The sequence below is a fragment of the Dermacentor silvarum genome, chromosome 4 (genome assembly GCF_013339745.2).
Source record: "Dermacentor silvarum isolate Dsil-2018 chromosome 4, BIME_Dsil_1.4, whole genome shotgun sequence".
NCBI lineage: Eukaryota > Metazoa > Arthropoda > Arachnida > Ixodida > Ixodidae > Dermacentor > Dermacentor silvarum.
The window spans coordinates 106,489,640-106,511,064 of NC_051157.2; the positions used below are offsets into that span (position 1 = coordinate 106,489,640).

The 21,425-nt window shown below is 47.0% G+C and overlaps 1 protein-coding gene across 1 annotated transcript in view; it reads right to left on the reverse strand.

Annotated features, from left to right (window-relative positions):
* The window catches only part of LOC119450471 (vesicular glutamate transporter 2.1), a 157,895-nt gene that overhangs the window by 25,756 nt on the left and 110,714 nt on the right, over positions 1 to 21,425 (reverse strand). The window contains exons 3-5 of the mRNA XM_037713914.2: positions 10,890 to 11,023; positions 8,725 to 8,839; positions 2,282 to 2,369 (exon numbers count right to left, since the gene is read on the reverse strand). Of these exons, the coding sequence (XP_037569842.1) occupies positions 2,282 to 2,369; positions 8,725 to 8,839; positions 10,890 to 11,023 (337 nt within the window). The remainder of the gene's footprint in view (positions 1 to 2,281; positions 2,370 to 8,724; positions 8,840 to 10,889; positions 11,024 to 21,425) is intronic.

Consider the following 21,425-nt stretch of genomic DNA (forward strand, 5'->3'; position numbering starts at 1 on the left):
AATGAACGAAATCAGCACCTTAAAACTAAACAAGACAATCAAGTAAAGAAAAAAACTTAGAAATTTTACTAGTGTGGGCGCACGGACGTCAAATTCAAAAATGATGAACTCAAGGGGAAGCGCACCGGAAGACCATCGTAACGTCATTTTTGCCGACGTCAGAGAGGAGCCAGGTTTCGTGCGATAATAAACTGCTCCGAGAAAGGCAATATGCTTCTGACGCTGCGCGCCTCCGCGTCTGTTCGTTTCTTCAAGGAGATTGAGATGTGCTGTCAAGTAGTGCTCGCGACGGCGATGCGGGCAATATAAGATGTTCGCGAAGGAGCGCTCCACTGCGGCAAGAAAATTGATCTTTCAAACTTTCGCGCTGTGCGGTAAATGAAGAAATAAGAAAAGGTAAATTGTAACATAGCGTTCCTAAATTTGTAACGAACCCCGGAAGGCTTTAACCAAAACAAAGGGCACGCTGCCGTCGCGTTTTCTTTTCGCTTCTTTTTTTCTGCGATCTTTATTTCCGTTTCCTCGGCAGGGTCTGACTAAGGATGGAAAGAAGACGGCAAAACGCCAGATCTAATTAAACGGTGACCTTCTAAGCTTCCATTTTCAGCATCGCTGTTGCAGTTGCGTGCTTGCGTTATTGGTTTTGTTTCCTGACGCTGCGATACGGACATACGTTAGAAGGATTTTCCTTTCTTATATTCTCGTCTCAGAAAGTAGGGAAAAATAGCGCCAAAATGGAACTATTTGTCATTATTTTGGCGCTATTTGTCACTATTTCGAGAACATCAGAAATGAAATGCCAAGAAATGTGCGACCCCCGCGCAATCTCGCTGAACACACTTTCATTTCTTCCCAATATTTACTTTTTTTACAGCGTAAGCTGTTATGGGCTCATTCTAATAGCCGTTTCTGGTCGCGATGATGCCGCCGCCCCGTAGCCGCTATCGCGGGAAATGCGAAGAAAAGTGCCCGCTCTCCGCCGGGATCGAACCCAGGCTCGCTGCATGGGAGTCGGATACTTTACCACTGAGCTATAACTATACAAGCGCTTGCCATCAGGCAGAAGAAAAATTCCCTTTATACGCGCCCTATAGGCAGGCGCGCAGGCGCCGACGACCCGAGCCTCGTGGCGTATGGTGGCCAGTATGGTGGCGCCATCTAGTTAACGTGCCTGCAACCGCCACATGCGACGAGGTGCGATTCAGACGCGATGCGATTCAGACGAGGCGCGCAATCAACGCTATCCCGATGTTAGATGTGCGCCGCGTATTCTGGGTACATCTTCGGTACACGTTAGGGCGTCTCCTCGCAAGGTACGAACCACTGCTGAAGAAGCGAATCGTAGAGCTACGTGCGCGGCTACAACCAAGCATCATCGGGCTCAGCAGACTGCTGTGCAGAGAGCATTAGAAGCCGCAGCTCGCCGTCGATGCCGACGGCGGGCGTACAGTTTAGATCGTTCTCATCAAAATCAAGGCAATCGTTGTGCGTGGTGCCGAAATTGGAGCTACTCTGGCGCCGCTCAACCAGCTTACGCTGTGACTGTGCTGCGTGTGCCGCGCAGGCCTGTAACTGTTTTTTCTCTATATCGAAAGGCCTCTCGATAACCATTTTCGTAACATCAATCACTGAGATGTTTCTTCCCGCAGTCTGTTCTCATATTCAGTGTGGCGCTTAAATTGGGAGAATTATGTTCATGAACATTAAGGTAAGGCCTTCTCTCCTCGTCGATGCGTTCCATGCACAAAGTTACCCGAGTGCTTGCAAGGTGTTTTTTACGCGCCACACAGTCATTACTTGACATACAGATCACCTCGTTTCTCCCATTATCATCCCCCATTGTGACCCTCTTTCTTCCCCTCTTCCCCTTCCCTTACGTAGAGTAGCAGGCCAGATGCTCCATTTTCCGGCCGACCTCTCTACATTTTCCAATCATTAAACTACTTCTTCTTCATCTCCGAACGCCACACCGCACTCACATCGCGACTCGAACTCCATTGAGCCGCGGGACATAAGCAACCCGCCGAGAAGCACCGCTTACGACGCTCTTCGTTCAACGAAGGTGTTTCTAGTATTCTGGAAAGCTCTATGCTTTAGCAAAGCTATGCGAACAATTTCATCGCGTGTGCGCGTGTTCTTTGGTGTACAGCCTTTTGCGTGTTTGTGCGATCGTAGCTTGTATCACATTGATAAACCGACAACTGCAGTATAGCATTCCATGCACTAAGCGAGGCGAGCACATTCAACTTAACATCATAAGGCCAGCATCTCGCTCACTTACCAGCGTAACCAGCAGTGAACATCCGCGTCCTCTCCAAAGGCGGCGCCCAGTACCGCAGTAAGCTGAAGAAAGCCGGGAACGTCAGCCCCTGAAAGCGCAAATAACGAGCTTCATACGCATAGTCCGCTGCCCAAGACATGTTTATCTTCAGATCAAAGCGCCAATAGCTACAAGCCGGTGTTTATCTGATTTTCGATGTCCCTTGTCTGTTGGCGCTTATTTCTAAAGATGAATGTGTACCAACTTGATCAGGTTACGGTACTGCTACAAGACGTTTCAACAGGCGCTGTGCGTGTGGTGTTGGACCTCCATATAGGTAAGAACCATATAGCGAGCAAAAAAAAAAAAGACGCTTTTAGCGTAGTAGTATTTATAGTCCTACTTTTCCCAGTCGCCAGGTAAGACGGTGTTTTCGAAGGTTAGTTCGAATAACCTCTTCTAGAACGTGGTCAGACATGCCCGTTCCCATTACTAAGCTACAGCAGCCCACCAACACCAGGAATAGAAATACCTGCCGCATCTTCAGCTTTGTGGTAACAGTATGGTTATTCGAACAGCGAAATTTCCGAATCGAATCGGATAAGAATTTTAAATAAAAATGACGTTCGAATATTGAGTCGAAAACCAAGTATCGTGTCATTTCTAAACAAAGTGATATAAAGTATATGTGGAGTCCCCTTACTAAAGAAAAGGAATGTTTTACATCAGTTGATACATGTAGTGCCGTTCAGAATTGAAGGGCCACTCAACTGAAGAGCTTGTAAATGAGAAAAACTGGAAGAGGATTGTATCTGGCGCGCCGTCACAATTACAATGAGGGTTGCTATATGGGCTTGTTGGTAGGTCATCTTCTAATTTGACCAGCCGTGGTTGCTCAGTGGCTATGGTGTTGGGCTGCTAAGCACGAGGTCGCGGGATCAAATCCCGGCAACAGCGGCCGCATTCCGATGGGGGCGAAATGTGGAAGCACCCGTGTATTTAGATTTAGGTGCACGTCGAATAACCTCAGGTGGTCCAAATTATTCCAGGATCCCCCACTACGGCGTGCCTGATAATCAAATCGTGGTTTTGGCCCGTAAAAATTAATAATTTAATCTTCTAATTTGCTGTAGCACACGAAACGCGACACGCCTCCTATGTTCGTTTACGTGCATTCTACTTCCGTGTCGTTGTGACTGGGTTACTACAAATTAGAACATCATAATTACTTTAATTAAAAAAGCCCTGTAGTTTCGATCGATAGCAAACTAGTAAACAGCTATACGAAGTAAGTATGGTAGTTGAATCGTGCTTATCAACTTGGAAATATTCGATAACTAAATAAGCAAGCACAGTGTCACGCGCGCCCAGGTAAACATGAACACATCTCGCTCGATGACCGCGGAGAGAGAGAGAGAGAGAGAAACTTTAATGGATAAAATGAAATTTGAGGTCCCGTGGTTGGGGCCCCTAGACCGCGGAGACTCGTGAAAACGCTGAAGTGAAAAAGCGCGCCAGCAGCAGCGAGCAAATTCACCTTCGCGCTGGCTCTCGCTTCAACGCGAAGTAAACGTCGAAAGCACAGCGCAATCGGCGCATGTACTTTGTACCCATCGCAGATCGCTTTGAAGATGGGGCCCCGCAGGCGCACACTTCGGCGACATCGCAGATTGCTTTCGAGATAGGCGCGAGATAGCTCCGTGACCAGCAGCCGACGGAGCCCCACCGTGTCCGACGGAGCCCCCCCCCCCCCCCCCCCCCCGTCTCCGTTGCAACCTCCCCAAGCCTCGCGCGCGAACGAAGACCGCGCGCGCTTCCGGCTTGCTCTCTCGCGTGCGCGAGATTAAGCTGCGGTTGCCAGCTCCCCCTCGCGCGCTTTCACTCGCACGCACAGCGTACGGCGCGCGGCGACGGTTTTATCGCTGTTGGACTTTATACGAAACCTCACGGCGACGACGACGACGGCGACGGCAGAAATGCGCTTGGAGTGTCCATATAATTGCTATCGCAATAAAATAACATAGTTATAGGTAACACATTAGGCAATACAATAAATAGAGCTGGGTGGCACAACCCACTGCCTCGTTTCAAAGGAGACGCTCATAGCATACATCCGTCCATCCAGTATAAATGAAGAGAGGAACAAGGAAATACGTGTAACCAAATCCTTGCTTCACTTGGCAAACCTTGTCTAAACATGCCGCTAGGCTAGGGCGCACTGGCTTTAGGCGTGTCATGGCGATGCCTTCAAATGGCACAGTTGGTAGTTCTATGGCGCCGTGAAAAAAAAATGTTACAGCGCCTTCAAATATTGAAAAATGTGTTGCCTTATAAGAAGGTCGCAGTTTTGCCGGAAACTAAAAGCATCGATTGCGATAGCAAATTAGACAGCTATACGAAGTAAGGATACTAGTTTTATCAGCCGTGTAAACTTGTGAACATTCGCTTACTAAATAAATTAACAAGCACGGTGTCACGTGCGGGCAGGTATACGTGAGCACATCTCGCTTGATGACTTAGGTAACTCGCTGTCTAAAACGCTGGAGTAAGAAAGCGTGGCTGCAGCAGCGAGCGAAGTGACTTTCGTGCTGTGTCTCGCATCAACGCCAACTAATCGTCGAAAGCACAGCGCATACGAAGCTACCGGCACTCGGCGCATGCACTTTGTCCACATCGCAGATCACTTTGAGAATAAGGCCCGAGAGGGCGCGCCCTTTGTCCTCGTGGCAGACCGCTTTCAAGATACGGGGCCCGCGCGGCCGCGCCGTCAGCAGCAGCAGCCGGAGTAGAACGCCGGATAGCCTTTGTTGTAATCTTGGCGCACGGCACCTATTCGTGCGCACAACAGCGAAAAAAAAAACTCAAATCGCGAAGTAGGGTTGATCCGAAGTGGATTGGTGAGAGATCGCGTATAAATGAGACGGCGTCAAACCCGCGCACACCTGGAGAATCGGCCAAAGCGGCCACTGCCACCGGTGTGGTTCATGTCTCAAGCCCTGACAGGCGCCCTTCGCACGTTTAGCACTGCGATCACAGAGGCGCTCGAAGCCAGCGCATTACCGAAACGGGAAAGTTGCCACAACCTTATGAGGTTGTAACCGTTTTACCGAGCAGGGAGTGAACTCACTTCCCGCTCTACTGCCCCGCTGCGCCGACGAGCGACGCTCGCCGACAAGGGCCACCGTCCCACCGGTGGCAGGCACCGAGCCTGGGGAAGGGTGCTGGGCACCCCCAGACGGGCTCGGAACCCACCGCCTTCCCACCTCGCGGAGCGACTCGTAACTAAGCTCCTCGGCCACGAGGCGGGTGTTTGGCAGTGGTAAATCGAAGCTTATATTCCAACAGAACCCACGTCAAAAGCGCACAAAATAAACTCTTCCAATGCGTTCGCATTAGCACTGTCAAAGTGGACAAAAGTGTATGTGCTTGAATATATTGCGCTTGCGGAAGAGGGAGGATGAATGGGACTAGCATTACTAGTATTCAAGCGAAGCTATCAGTGCATCACTCGTGTTGGCGTCGGTGTTGGCGTATAGGAGAAAAACCCAAGCCACGCGAAAATAAAAACTGCTCGTCGGGCTGCGTATTCGAACCAACGACCGCCAGATTGCGAGACCACCACGCTAACCGCTCAGCCGCTGGCAATTTTTTTTTCTTTCATTACATTGAAAACAACACTACAGATATATTACAGTGCGGACATAGCTACACACGTAAAACGGGGGCAAACCCACACATGCGTCCAACAAATGCATCCAGTCAGCTGTTCAGTGTGTTCAGTGGAAAGCGCGGGAGAGATGAACACGGCTGCAAGTACACCTCACATATAGGACGCGTTTCTGTTATGGCAATGTGGCTTGTCGCTGCATTGCTCAAATGCCAATCACGATAACGCCGACATTTAATGTCAGGTGAATTCCACCGGAACTTTCCTCCCCTATTATTGCTGCGAAAATTCTCTACACTGTGTGACTCTACACTGTGTGACTCTACACTGTGGGACAAATTGTGACTCTACACTGTGTGACGTAGGATGGGACGTTGACACTGTGCAACACTAGAACGCCTTCTCAGACTGCGTGACTATGCCCACAGAAACAGTTCTGTTTTGTGTGTGTGTGTGATTTTCTTTTTCCTTTTTCCCCCTTTTTTATATAATTTTTTTCTCTCTCTCCTGTCGAATCCATTTGCCCCTCCCCCAGTACAGGGTAGCCAACCGGAGATAATGTCTGGTTAACCTCCCTGTCTTTCCTCTACCTTTCTCTCTCCCTCTCTCTCTCCCGCAGAAACCATCTCAAGACTACTGTCGACATTAAGGCGGTTAGCTTTGAGGCCATATAGTAAAACACCGTATTGCTACCGCAGAGACGCGTCATGTATGATGCGTATTTCTGCAGCACCGGCTCCTCTTTAGGGTGCCTCGATACCAAGCCGCGGCACTGCTATCGAGGCACCCTAATCTCTCTTAGCGCCTTTGTATATGCTCCCAAAGGGAATAGAGTTGCGCATACTTCCGCCGTTTTGTTCCAACGCTATGCCGTAAACATTGGAGGTAAAAGCCACTCATAGGGCGTGCAAGAGCCAAACTTTGAACAGCGTCGAAGTGTTGAAGCGTGCAACGAGACGGTGGCGCCGCCGCGTGGGGCGGCGCGAAGACATCGCATGAATGTGGTTACAGCCGACGCGTACCGAAGGAGTGCTGTAGCTTCGAAATATTCTGCACGCTGTTTTTGATGGGTAAGCAGTCTAGGGCTACTTCTCTCGGAAATCTCTGTCCGTTCGTCCATCTGTCTGTAACGCGTGACGCGATGCGCTCCATAGGTATACATGGGGTCCTATATGAGGTGTATATGAGAATGCCTTAATACTACCTATCACTACTGAGGTCTGAAATAGCAATATTCGAGAGAAACTACTTTCGAATAACGAATCAAATATCAAATATTTGCCAATTTCTGAACATGATGGCATATCAAGTTTGCATTGGGTTTGACTGATAAAAAACTTTTTTTTTAATGAGATGATACATGCTCAGTAATGCCGTTCACAACTGAACGCCCGGTCAACTGAGTACCTTGTAAATCACAAACAACTGCTTTCAGTTATTCAGTGCGTGATTGCGTCATGGCATAGGGGCAAGGAAGCAGCACCTTACTTGATGCAAATAGAGCATTGTGTTCGTGGAAGGGTACTAGTGTAATACTAAAGACCTCCACCGTGTTATAAAGAGATGCACACGTGGTGAGACTGTAATAAATATATCTTGCTTTGCCTAAATGGAGACAACAAATTCGGAAGTTGCCTAAGAGCGATGCATTTTTAAGAAAGACTACGGTCCATGAAAATAAAGAATAAAATGATAAACTTGTACGCTGTCCAGCTCATACACAATTTGCATAGACGCACCAGCCAATTACGTTTCCTTATTTCCGTGACGTCAAGCGGTTTTGGGTGTTCGAAACGACTCTCTTCTTCATGCAGATCTGTCTGTGTCACTAGTTTTAGGATGAAACCCGACATTCTGAGCATATTTTACGGGTGAACCTGACATCCGTCCTCGGCCAAAGGTAATCTCATAGTTTGAGACGGCGAGCTTGTATTTTACATTTAGCCTATAATTTATATTAGCAGAGCAACGTAATTAAGCTGTGAGTGCATTTCAGCTCGATCGCTTCTCTTTCAAAGGTGAAAGGGCAGGTGTACTGCGTTTTTGTGGTTGGAGCTTGTTTGTAAATCTTAGGTTTGCGCCCACTGTAGAAATTACACAGCAGAAATGCGCCTGCCCGGGAACTGCTGCTTTTGCGCAAAGACTTCGGCTCTCGTCTTGCAGGACCACTCAGCAGAGCTCCACTTGCGATCAGTCTTCTTTCCCCGTGGTTTGAATAACAGTTCATATCTATATTCGAATAGAAAACAATATTCGGCAATTTCTAATAGGGAATTCCCGAAGTAAACACGAATAAGCGTACTTCTAATTCACACACTCCTCGTTATGGCATAGTAACAGAGATGCAAGAATTCAAATTCTAGGACATGGAGAAAATAACTGCTTCGAAGTTTCGGTACGGTAATAAAGTTAAGCCGTCCAAATAGTGCGAAAGCTACAAAACGCGAAATGGGCCACATGCAATGAGAATAAGGTGCAATCAGATTAACCAAATCAAAAACAAAACTAAAAGAGGCTGATGGGTCTGTGTAGCTCCGGTTGACGGCTCGCGAAACGCTGTCACTCGCGCGCGCGATTCTTCCTTGCTTCCACAAAGACCATATATCCACAAAAAAATCTTTTAGGCTAGAATTGTTCGTTCCAACCAAACTCCTACCAATCCAGATGCGGAACATATCGGCCAAGGCAGCTGGTCAATGTCAAAGGACACCTTCGAACGTAATGTTCGGTGGTATCAGTCCAGCAGACGCCCACGTAATGTAATGCAACGAGCCTTGCGGCCTGTGGTTATACGTACGTCTGCCACTCCTTGCAGGAAGAGCAGGGACACGAGGAATATCTGGTGGACTTGCATCACTCCAGCGACCACGAGGTGCAGCGAGGAGTCCAGCAGTATGGCGGCTGCAAAGACGCTGCGAGAAACGGAGATCGGAGAAACTGCGTATTCGTGCACGCGCGGGCAGCAAACGTGAAAAAGAATATGAATACTACATGTATACCTCGGTTTGACGAAGTCAAAAAGACTACGGAATATTTCTTGTTAAATCGAGAACTTGCATGGTTATATGGAAAACGTTTCAAACACTTTGACAAATATTATTATATCTACTCAAGAGCAATAAACATATTTTTACCTGTGTATGTACTTAGCACAGACATCGAGCCGGTTGGAGCGCGTCTTGTGTCCTTTATAGGGGCGGCAAACCCTTCTTAACCAGTCAATGACGTTCATCCCCTTGACTAAAGCTTGGCATACCAATATTTTATCTATATTTTTTCAGAAGAAAACTTTTGCACTCGGGTGAGACGACGAGTTCTCTTCGTTCATTCTAAGTTTTCGACGCATTGGAACGAATGTATGTGTGTTGGCAAATTTGAACGGCTTCTTTAAATAAAAAATGACGTTAAATCGGGTTTTGTCAAGTCGAGGTTTGACTGTAATACTGGGTGATTAAAATAATTTTGGGGGCGGGTAGTGGGGGGTTTCAACATCCTATATAAGCACAGCGGGCTTATAAGGGAGGCCATAGCGGAGAGTTCAGGATTAGTTTTCACCACAAGTAGTTATTTCACGCGCATCCAAAGCACGTCAGACGAGCGGTCTTTTTTTTTTTTTTTTTTTTTTTTTTTGCAGTCCGCCTCTCCCTGAATGCGAACCCCTTGCCGGCACTTAGACTAAAGAACTCGTACCGAGCAGCAGAACGCGATTAAAACTGAGCCACCGAGTCACGTGTTCTGCCCGATGCGCAGTGGAAATCGTATGGTACTTTAAGCACGCCGACAGTATTCCTACTCCTTCTCGCGCACGTGACTTAGACCACGGAATTTCGAACAAAAGTTACTATACATTTATATTGTCAGCTACGGCGCTATCACTTACGGCAGCTGTGGATGTGACGGTTAAGCAAGCACGAGAATGATGAGTGTATCTGCCTAGACTTCGTCCTTAGTTCGAACGGCTTTGTGATTTTGGCAAATTGATCGTTTTCGACCGCGTTATAGATGCTACCGTTCACGGTGATTGTGTATGGGCGCAGCGACGTATGGCGTTGCTGTGTTTAGAAGTGTACGACTGCTTTGAAATTTAAAACGATAAGGCACTACAGGCAACGCCACCAGAACGGTTCATTCAAGCCACAAGTACGAAACTCAGACAAATCCACATACAAATACACATCAGTCGCGTGGTTGCTGTATGATCGCCACACCAGAGTTACCTCCAGTAATAATTGTTGGAAATTATGCATCAGCATTTCTTCCCGCATTGTGCGGTAAATGTGAAATGACATATAGTAGCGCGTATTTCCTTTGAATTCTCAATTGGAGAAGTGAGTCAGTGGTTTCACCGAGAAACAGGAAACAGATGAGAGCAAGCGTGCTAACTTGTTATGCGCATGTGCTGTATACTCTGTCTGTGTCCGTGCAAACAGAGTCCCTTCCTTCTGGCATCAGAGGGAGCCCATATCACGATTGCATGCTCTCTCTCTCTCAAGATTGAAATTTTGACGTTGTATTCATTTCGAACAAGCACACATGGAGTGTCGCTTTCTCGAGTTCGAAAAGGCCGCGATGCATCATCCACAGGACGTAGAGTGTAAGCAGATCCTATCTTCACCAATTTCTGTGCGCGATAAGGCAAAAAAAAAAGAAAGAAAATAAGCGGCTAATCTTTATGTGCTGAGTTCTAAGCGGCGCTTTAGTCTTTCAATTTCCAGTAACGTCTGTACTTCTAATGTAACTAAATGTCCGCAAACTGGCCTCTGAGCGCCTGTGCTTGAAGTTGTCAAAGGACATGCACACGCTGGCGAAACACTTTGGAATGGCTGCAAGCAACACCCAAGTTTTCCTGATAACCTACTACGCTAACCTACTAGAGCACATGTCAACTATTAGTTGCGCGGGAGCCCGCCAGCGCACGCAAGGCTGCGAGTTAGTGCATTGGAACATAGCGCAGCGCATTACCTGTTCGCGTGGTACTTGTACGAAAGCGCCGATCCGATCACATGGCCTATGAAGAGACCCCACGTGAAGGACGACTGGAAGGAACGGATGAAGTCCGTAGTCCAGTTGCCACTGGACGTGTCGTTGTTGAACATCTGCGAGGTAATCGGAACGTTCTTCTAAACGACTGAATTGGAAGTGATAGCAACATCAAAGTGAGCGCGAAATATAACTAAAAAAAACATGTTATGACTTTTTTTTTTTTGACCGCATGGTTTGCTATTAAATACATACCTGTAGTCCTTCCAGACGAAGCAGCATAAGTCGCCCGTGGAATTTGCCATCAATATTTAGTCCCATTCAAATAATCTTCCAACGCTTTTCCTGGAAGGAATTACCTTCCTATACGTCAAAAAGCGGAATCAACCGGTTAACGTTACCCTAATTACCGGTTCGTAGTCCTTGAACTGCGTTTTTCAGTGTTCCGAAACGTGTAAGCACTTTCTCTCTGTAGCCTTTGATGCTGAACACAGCCACAAGAGCTGGCGCGCATGCGCTGCACACGCGTGGGCAGAGCACTTGGTCACTTGACTGGGTCTTCATGCGCTGGCCTTCAAGTCCAGGATACGAAAGGGCTAAGGCCGCCCCAGTCCGAAGTCCTTGGAGGGAGCCTGTCTCCACCAGAGTTAATTTGCGAGAAAGAGAGCAGACACACGGCGGCAATTTGAGCCCATGTGTCGCGTCGCGGAGAAGAAAGTCGCGGGCTATACGAAGATGTAGTGGGGGTCGAAGGGGAGGGATGTAAGTGGGCTGTCAAGTGAAGGAACAACTAAACGGTTCTGAAACATCTAAATGGTATATGATACGCGACAGCGTTATCTGCCACGATGCGCAAAAGCGCGTGTATCGTCCTCCAGTGATCGAATAGAAAACGAGCATGGCTATTATACTCGGGGACAACTTATCTTTGCAGTGAAGCGAAGGCTATAGAGGGGGCGGAGCTTCTGCCCAATCGTGTTACTCCGCCAAGTAGTGCGGCAGTTAAAAGCGGCGTTTAGTGCTAGTTTCGGTTTGCTTTACACGCTGTGTACGCCCTTTGCCCATCTTCAAAACCTCCGATATAGCCCTGGATGTTTAATAATATTTGACGAAATATTGATGTTACCGTTGAAAATGCCATGCCTAGATCTCATATGTGTGTGAGAGCTATACGTTCTCACCAAAGTTGTTCTACTTTTTTTAAATCAGATGTGTCTACAAACGCACCCCTCAGCTCGGTTGTCCGTGAACCTGCACCCTGCACCCAGAACAGGTGCTCGGAAAATGTTGTGGGATCCGGGAAATAAAAAATAAATACATGTAAGGAATTCTTTCTCAAAGAGCACAATAGTTATAGTATATCATGTACGGCTTCTCATAGCATTTTTAACGTTATAATAAATCAATTAGAACTTACATGAGCTAGGGAAATGTGCAAATTATTAATGAATTTAGGGAACTCTTTCTTGGCGCGTAAGGAGGCTCAGCGCTTCGCTCCCATGGCTTTCCCTGCACTGCCAAGAAAAGTTGTCCCCGAGTATACCAACGGATCGCCCAGGACAAATGTTATTTCTTGGCCACTTCCGGAAATCCCTAGAATTCCAGCAATCGTTCCCGCTCGCCCTGAAATGCGTCGACGTAGCTCGGCGCTGGCACCGACCCCGTGTTAGGCGGTACGTGAAGGAGATTCGTCGTTGGTTGCGAGATGGCGAAGATGCCGGCGAAGATAAAACGTGCATACTGGCCGACATTGGCCAAAGCGTAGAGTGTACAACTGGCTAAAAGAACGAATTAGGTAAGCTATGTATGGCAGACCGCGGACATCGAACGCTGCTATTATTTCCCAGAAATACTGAAAACAGGTCTGCATAATCAAGTGAGCACAAGCAGATCTACTCCCTCGTAACCTACACACAATCACTTCACAAGGTCACCCTGCAGACCTCTCCGTCCCCATTACCAAGCTCCACAACTGACTTCACTGACTTGATTTCCCGTCTTTCTCACAAACATGCCATGGGAATTCTTTATAACCCAGCATATTCGTGCAAGTAGATTCAACACAATTCACCCAGCCCTGCGTCCCATCTTTCTAAAAGACTGTCTCACTTTGCGAACCCCATATTCTTCTCCGTGAGATTCTTTCTTAACATCCGTAACGTTCTGGGCTAGCCCTGGTAAGCAACCACAATTCAAAAGCAATAGCTTCGGACTAGAATCTGAACTGGATTTCGTTCTCTTGCTATATTGGTCGCTATTCTTTGCAGTCGCACAAGTCTGCCGTTAAAGGGAAGTGTATTCCACCAATACAAGATGTGAGAACGTAAGCGCTGCAGGCGCTTATGTAGTAAGTTTTTCTGACTTGCTTCCGTATTATATTTACAAAGGCGCTAGACGCAACGTAAAACACCGATGCAATAAGTCTAAACTGTATAACTTGAAACATCAAGCGTTTCTGTTACTGTGTCACGCAGGGCTACGCCACATAAAAATGAAAAAAGAAAGAAAGAAAAAAGAAAAACCGTTAGCTCAGAGCCGGAAAAATGTTTCCGCCGTTCCTAATATTAAAACCTCGCATACCTATGGCGTAGGAAGGCATTTTCACCATCTGTGTAGAGATATCTGTGTCTGCTGTCGGCCGGATCTTCCGCGTTGCCCGGTAAGCGGCTCGTTGTTCATGCACCAACGATAGGATTAGAGGCCGTGTAACGCTTCCCTAAGCTATAAGATCCATAGTTGTCTTACGAAGCCTGTAATTTTGCTCTGGCACCGTGCTTACTTGTGCCTAATTATTTCTACAATTTCTGCGTCAACTTCTGAAAAACATTTTCCCTCTTACGGTAACTTATTTTGCTTAATGCACCTTTAGTTCCCGAGCAAGGGGAAACATGCAGCCTGGAGCACATAATCGCTAGAACACAGACGCTTCTTGGCTTAGGTCGAAACACACTGCTTTCAGGGGAAGTGCGTGCAACGCGATGCCGGTGAATAGATAGCCTCTTGATAAAAAAAAATGGCCGCGTATCTGCGTGCTTCGCTGCAAATGTCGTCGAAAGACGATAGTCTTCTGCCGGCCGTACTACATGAGTGCTGGTCTGATCCTGGTCTGGCCTGTTGCCTCCGGGTGCGCCTCGACTCACGATCTTGCGCTAGCCGCTCGGCTCGTTGCTCGGACGTTTCCTGGACACGCTTGAGACGACGAGCATCGGCACGCCGGCGCTTCTCCGCTGCAATTTGGTCGTCGGTCTTTTCCCTGCGTTGTCTGGGCATGTCTTGTAGAGTGGGTTGTATTTCATCAAGCGGCCATTTATGTTTTGCCCTGCCTCAGACAGCGCTTCCTTTATGTTGAATCGGCCGCATCTGGCTGGCATTGATAAAATTGAGGAGGCGGAATCGGCCGCATCTGGCTGGCATTGATAAAATTGAGGAGGCGCTGCGTGAGACATGGACGCCATCTGGCAATACATCGGGAAACATGAGCTTGTGCAGAGGGTTTCCTTCCTCCATGGCAGAGGGCGCTCGTCGGCGCGCAGTCGGGGAAACACGAGCTTGTGCAGAGGGTTCCCTCCCTTCGTGGCAGACGTCGTTCGTCGGCGCGCATAGTATGGCATTTTCAGCGCAGCTTAAGAAACTAGGGTCTTTAGAGTTACGTATCTATGTATTTTCTATTAAAGGAACACACCTCCTAATACTTACCTAGTGATGTTGCGCCTCAGATATGCGTAATATTTACGTTTTGATCGATAACGTTCACAAGTATGAACAGCCGTACCAGTTTAAGTAGTGTGGGCGGTAAGCAAGTGGTCCAACTTTGGCCGGGTGGCTGAATCGGTTGACAGACAGACAAACAGACAGACAGACAGACAGACAGACAGACCAAATTTTCAGCGTTTAAGTTCCCCAAGGAAGACTAAAGACTATCGTCTTTAATATGGCTGGTCTTGCATCCACATAACAGACGCGAGACGCGCGCTCAGGTCCTAGCTGTGTTCCAGCTTGGGAATGACGGGAGGTGCACGGATTTCTCTAAACTACACCTTTCTGGCTGCAAGCGACTTTTCGAATTCTTGGGTTTGCGTTATCATATTCTACTGAATATTCCTTGCGCGTCACAAATTTGTCTCGTATGGCCTCTAATATCCGGGGCTCGACGGCTTTAGAACAGTAAAAGCAACAATGATTGCTTAACCTAATAAAAGAAGTATTTACGAGGTCATTATTATTCAGCAAACACCACACAAATTTAGCGACAAAAATGCGCGAGAATGTCGTGGTTTACTAATGCTCCGAAAATTACGCAACGACTGAATTTATTGTGACATTAAAAAAATTAACTGCCTGATATGAATGTTGTGAGCAGGCTACACAAATGAAGATGCGACGTTCTTTTCTAAAGAATCTAAGCAAAATTGTAAAACAATCTGATAACTATACTGATAACTCCGACAGTTGGTGAATGACTGCAGTGCCAGGTTTCACTCCAGAAACTATAGTATGGAGCTGCAGACATTATCGGTGGGTGCCTTATTGCATTCGAAACCTCTGCCTTGAGGCAAAGAAAAAAACATCGTCTCACTTAACTTTGCAAACACCCACGTAGCTAGACATCATTTGATTTAACAGCGAAACCGTTCTGCGGAGTACCACAGAGGCTCTCAGGCGGTGGTGGTAAATAACCCAGTGTTCATTTGTGTACCATTACTGTATACCACGGTGTAAGAATAAGGAGAGGTGCTGACACTCTCCCCCCGACGCTCGCGAAAGCGCCGCTCGCTCGCGTCCAGATTATGTTCGGCTTGGTTGCAGCTGGTTCGGCGCCGTCGTAGAGGGCGCTGCGGTATGCGGTCCCAGCCTCGGCGGCAAGGTGCGTGCTGCCGCTGCTTCGTCTTCCTGCTTGCATGTGCGGTTGCGCTGTTTTGAAGGCACGATTCTTGTTCGCGTTCGTTTCATGAGCTTGTGCTTGTGTATTGTCGCCACGGGCCCTCGACGAAGGCGGCAGCGGCCTTCTGAGGGGCGTTTGAAATGGCTAGAAAGTGCTTCGTTCCGAACTGCAATTCTGGATACCTGACTTGTGCGGAGCGTGTGCCTTTATTCAAAGCGCCATCCGACAGCGGTCGTCTAGAGCAGTGGCGCCGTGCAAATCTGAGGGCAGACCGAACTCTAACGCCTACCGACCATGTCTGCACCAGCCATTTTTCAGAGGATACGATATCGATGGCATATTGTCACGACGTCGAAAGCTCGAGGGACAAACGAAACGCACTTGTCGGCAGAGGCAGTAACAAGAACGGAAGGTTTTTAAATTAGCGCGCGCTAGTCACTGATTCTTCTTCTTCTTGCTATGTTTTTCATAAGTGCCGATGTGTCTTATGCCGTCGTCATCGCCGCGCTAGACACGTGGCAATATTACGCGGAGCGCTCGATAGAAGGATTCCCACCTTATTTCCAAACTGTCCAAAGAACCTCACACGGTCAAATAAACCTCGAAAGCCGCTGCGGAAGAGAGAACCTCCTGTGTGCCGCAGTAGTTTGTGCAAATTTTGCTGCATGTAAAAGATATATACTGGGTGGTTTACTATCATGCACCAAGATTGGAAAATATGTAAATGTCACGTAGCTGGACACAACCAAGGTAATGTTGTCTGCCGTCTCTTGGAGATACTCAGATTATTTTTTTTATTCCGCTTCATTACATAATTATTTTCATAGTTGATTAATCAACTCTTTTAATGCTATAATTGGATAAAAAGTATGACCAAGAGAATTGTACAGCAGCGTGTAAAACTCCCAATATAACTTTCTGTTGCTCAATACGTGATACATAAAAGTGTTTTCCGAGCGTGAACGAAACCCGCGAATACAGCAATATTGCCGCTCGACTGGCCGCTCGAGGCACTTTGCGTGTATTCGTGAGCTTATTTCATGCTCGGAAAAACACTTCTACGTAGCGCTTATTGAGCAATACAAAGCTGTATCGGGAGTCTTTGATGTTGCTCTACAATTTTCTCATTGACACTTTTAATCTAAATATAATAATTGAGAAGTTGATCAATAAATACGACTAATTATCTAATTAGGCGAAATGTAAAAAATTACTGAGTATCTCCAAGGGACGGCAACAACATTACTATGGTTCTGTCCAGCTACGTAACATTTGCATATTTTGAAATATTTGTGCACCCTGTAAAATACTGCTGTTTTCTGTGCAGATGTGTGCCTGATTTTCAAATTTGTTCCATCCTGGCTACTGAATTTTTTTTTACAATGCGCGTGTGGTGTATATTACACGCTTGCATGTTTTTATACATTTTTCCATTGTGGGAGTGTATGAGACCGCAAGCTTCTGGGATGGTTATCACCTATTAAAATTATCGAGCTGCTTCATGCACAAGTTTTTTCTTATTGTGTCTATGAAAAAAAAAATGTCTACGGGATTATTGTGTGGTGGGTGTAAGTGTATTTGTGGACAGGCTGTAGCATGCATTGTCAAACACGCTTACATTGGCACATTCTCATATGCAGCTGAAGAAAAAAGATAGTTACCTCTTCTTTTTTAGATCCTGCAAGAGTCACTCAGTCCTCAATGGACGAAAGCCCAATGAATAATATACACGGTCTATGTTAAGTGGAATTGGAATAAAAAAGGCATTTGCTCAGGTTTTCATCAGTAAACTGTGGTAGTGATGCTCTAATTCAAGATAGACGCCTGCCTTCGTCCCGCCTAATAAATTCCCATTTGAAAGAGTTTTTACATAGCTGATGTGCATTCTCATCTTAAGTTCTAGCCATGAACAGCCACTTTGCTCTAGTGCATTGCATATCGGAAGCTTGCGCCGTTTCATTTCTAAATTTATATCGCGGTCACATTGAATTCGCGCAACGATGATTGAACGGTTTTCTGAGTGTGAATGGAAGCAGCGATAAGCATGAAATACATTTTCTGGTGCAGTCACTATTTTCTTCTGATCAAGGGGTAGCACGTGGGCTAACACTTTAATTTTTCTTATGCTTGGATGAAGGGCTAGACCGGACGAAACAAATTGCGCGCGCGAGGGTAACTTCAGTGGGCTTTGAGTGCTGCCCGATTGATCCGTGTTCACGTCATCCATGCCCTGCACAAGGAACCTTCATGTTAGCGAAGCCTGGTACACTTATCACTTTAATGTGAAATAACGATTTTTTTTTCGCGCTTTGAGATTTACTCACTCCACTACGAACGAAAATTTAGCGGAGGCAGAGGAATGCCAAGCCGCCGGCGCCGCTAAGCTGGGACCGCTGGCCGCGGCGCCCTCTATCTGCTCGCAGCAGAGCTACTCGGTGCGCCCGCGCGCGGCCGAACATAATCTGGACGCTCGCTCGCGCGCAGTGTCAACACCTAAATATTCTTCCACCGTGCTGTATACGCATGGCCCTTTTTAAAGGCCCGACAAAGAATGAGGCCGGCAGTGGTGTGCGGTGGCGTGGTCGTTATCAAATGTCAATCAAAGAACAGCCAGCAGGGCAGCCTACGTCGAAGTGGCCGTATGACGCACAGCTGGCCGACGCGTTCGTCGGTATAGAACGCGCAGCCGGCGCCAGTGATGATACGTGGGAACAGCCAGAAATGCGGCCCCACCAGGCCGTCGGAACCAAGGAGGGTTAAACAATTTTATTTAGAACCGCCTTGGTCGGAACACGCAGCCAGACTCCGGCGTCGGTAGAGCCGATGCAGCGTGCACAAACATGCGTCGGATATAGCGGAAGATATAGAAGTACTAAGCTCGCATATAGCGAAGTATTTGAAAAGGCTTGGGTATAGGTAAAGAATGGTACTGGATATACGTTTGCAAAGTATTGGGTAGATTTCGGACAGCGGCAAAACAAACTCACAGGACTTCCGAAGGGTTCTATGGGTCTGGTACATCTAAACGGCTCGAAATGTGAGAGCACACCTAGTTCATGATATCGATCGCCATGCGTAAAAGCACTTGTAGCAGCCTGCAGTGATTGAGTGAAAAACGAGCTCTGCATTCCTACTACCAATTTTCGACGGGCCCGAAGGGTTGCGAGGGGGCCACCCTTACACCGCGTTCACCGTCTTTGACGTATCAGCTGCTCTGCGTCCCATTCGTTATCTGTGTATTATTCTTATCAGCAGACACCGTATTCAAGGAGATGACAGCAGTCATTTCCTTTACGCCATCGTCACCGTATCGTCGCCTTCATGCGACCTACTGAGCCCATCCTCACAATGTGGCGAAGATTACCAGACGCTGTCCACCACCGCCACTGATGATCGAATTTCGTGCCCATGTGTCAATGTACTGCAGTGAGCCGGAAACAATAATCACTGGCAGTTCTAGCTGCCAATGGGCAACTACATATCATTGGCTCCAGCAAGTTTTCCTTCTACTGATGTATGTACTTTAAGCCTCGCATTATTCTAGGCCCCATATTGAGTACTATTTCTGGCGCAATGCCACTATTTAGGGCACATTGGCATTATACCTCGTAAAACAGGCCTCCAGTTACCTGTAAAATCTGAGAATTTGCACTTTTATTAAAGTTGTCGTGTTTAAACCTATGCACAGCTTCCTCGGCAATGAAATTAATGAAAATCAATTAAGAGCAATAAACTTCGCCCTGCTAACAGGTGCAGTTATGCATAAAGTATGTCTTGCGCAAACAACGTTCACCATAACACCTTTATCAAAAGCAAAATATGAAGGGACAGGATTTAACTATTACAAAGCTCGGAAATAAATATTGTCAAGCAGGAAGGTGATTTTAATAAACTCATATTTCAACAGTATCTATTAACATTTACGCTAAACCATTTTTCCTACAAGTAAAGAATGCTTTCCGCACCGTAATCCCGGTAGAAAAAGAAAATTCTCCGTGCGAGTTTTATTTTCATTAATTGTATGGCGTTAAATTTTCACTTCGAAATACGTGTAAGCAGTTTCATGTCAATAATCTTTGTGTGCAACGCACATACGAAAAGAATGCTGCTAAATTTCTGCGAAGTTTATTATGTATAGTTTAATTGAATCAAACGCAAGTACATGTGCCCACGGATCGTCGACAGGAGCAAGAGCCTCTATCCGAACTTACGTTTCTTTTCTCATCTTACTGTACTTTTGCTTTCTCCTACTTTAAACAACAAAAAGTAAGCAAGTCTTACACGTTTGTAAAACGTGTAGGCGAAAGCCTGCCAGCTGTGCTAGAAGGAGACGATGAACGCGCGAGCAGTGGCACGAGCGCATCTCTGTGACCACGTGACGTGCGCAATCAGGTACGCACTAGGCACACCTTCAGTAAGGCGCAACCATAGAGCAGCCGTGGCTTCAGGGAAGCGTGCTCGTCTCGCCCCGCGGAGGCCCGGCTTCGATTTCCACCCACACCGCAATTTACCCACTTATTTTTGTCAAAGCCACTAATTTACTTTGTTTACAGGAACCTTCACGAAAAATGTGACGTCAATCTAAGCATTTTTAGAAGTGTTCTTACACTTTGCGGCGTCGGCCATTTTTTTGTCACGGCGCAGTTTCGCCCAGGTCACCGCATGGTCACCGCCAACATAGACACCTAAGGCTTTCGCCTTAAAGGGACCCTGAAACGATTTTGACGATCTTGTACAAACGTACTGAGTCGTTAGAGTAGGTCCTTCTGATCATTAATTGACGCGTCTAAACGCTCCACGTAAAGCGTGTAATTTATTATACGGTCTTAAAAAGGTACATCGCTACCGATGGCAGCACGCCAATCGGCTGAGTTTTCAGCCGCCCCTGACCAAGTGACGCGATTTGACCATATCACGTTAGTAGGGCGAGTTATCCAATTGGCTGCTTAGGGCACGTCATCGATTATTTTTCCACCGTTATGGTGAACAAATGTTGTTCGTAATACTTTAGATGTTAGTTAATTTGTTTCTATAAAAAGAAAGTAACAGAAAGAGAATGCACAAGGACATGTATCACTACACTAAAAGCACTTCCGGCCCACAGCAAGTGTCGTCTGCTTGTGTTACAAAGTGCTCCGTGTTGACGAGAGCTGCGCGGTCAATGTTGGTCTCGTTCTTTTTTTACGCGACCACCATGGTTCACCCTTGTTGCGTTTGGGCTGCAAACGTAGCGATCGGCGACATGTCAAGCTGCGACGTCGTGCCCCGCTGCAAGGCAGCAGACGAGCGGAGTGGCTGCAGCGCATCGGACTGTCGATATCCAAACGGCGCCAGCACCTACGCGTTGGCGGCCGTCACTTCACGTCGAAGGATTACTACCGCACTAGAGTTTAGCGTGTCTGGTATTCGGGTACAATATTCTAGCCACTGTAATTCGGGCAAGCTCAAGTGTGCTGGCCGTTTCACGTGATGAACGGAGGCGCAAACGTGAACTGCTTGCACGGTGCAGCCACCTGGCGGCACAAAGCTCAGCCAAACACACAGCTAATATAGCAGTAACCGAGTTTTTTTTTCTTTGCTGCTGGATCAAATTTTCGGCAGGAGCGTAATCTTGAACACGTTGTCTTTTTATATGT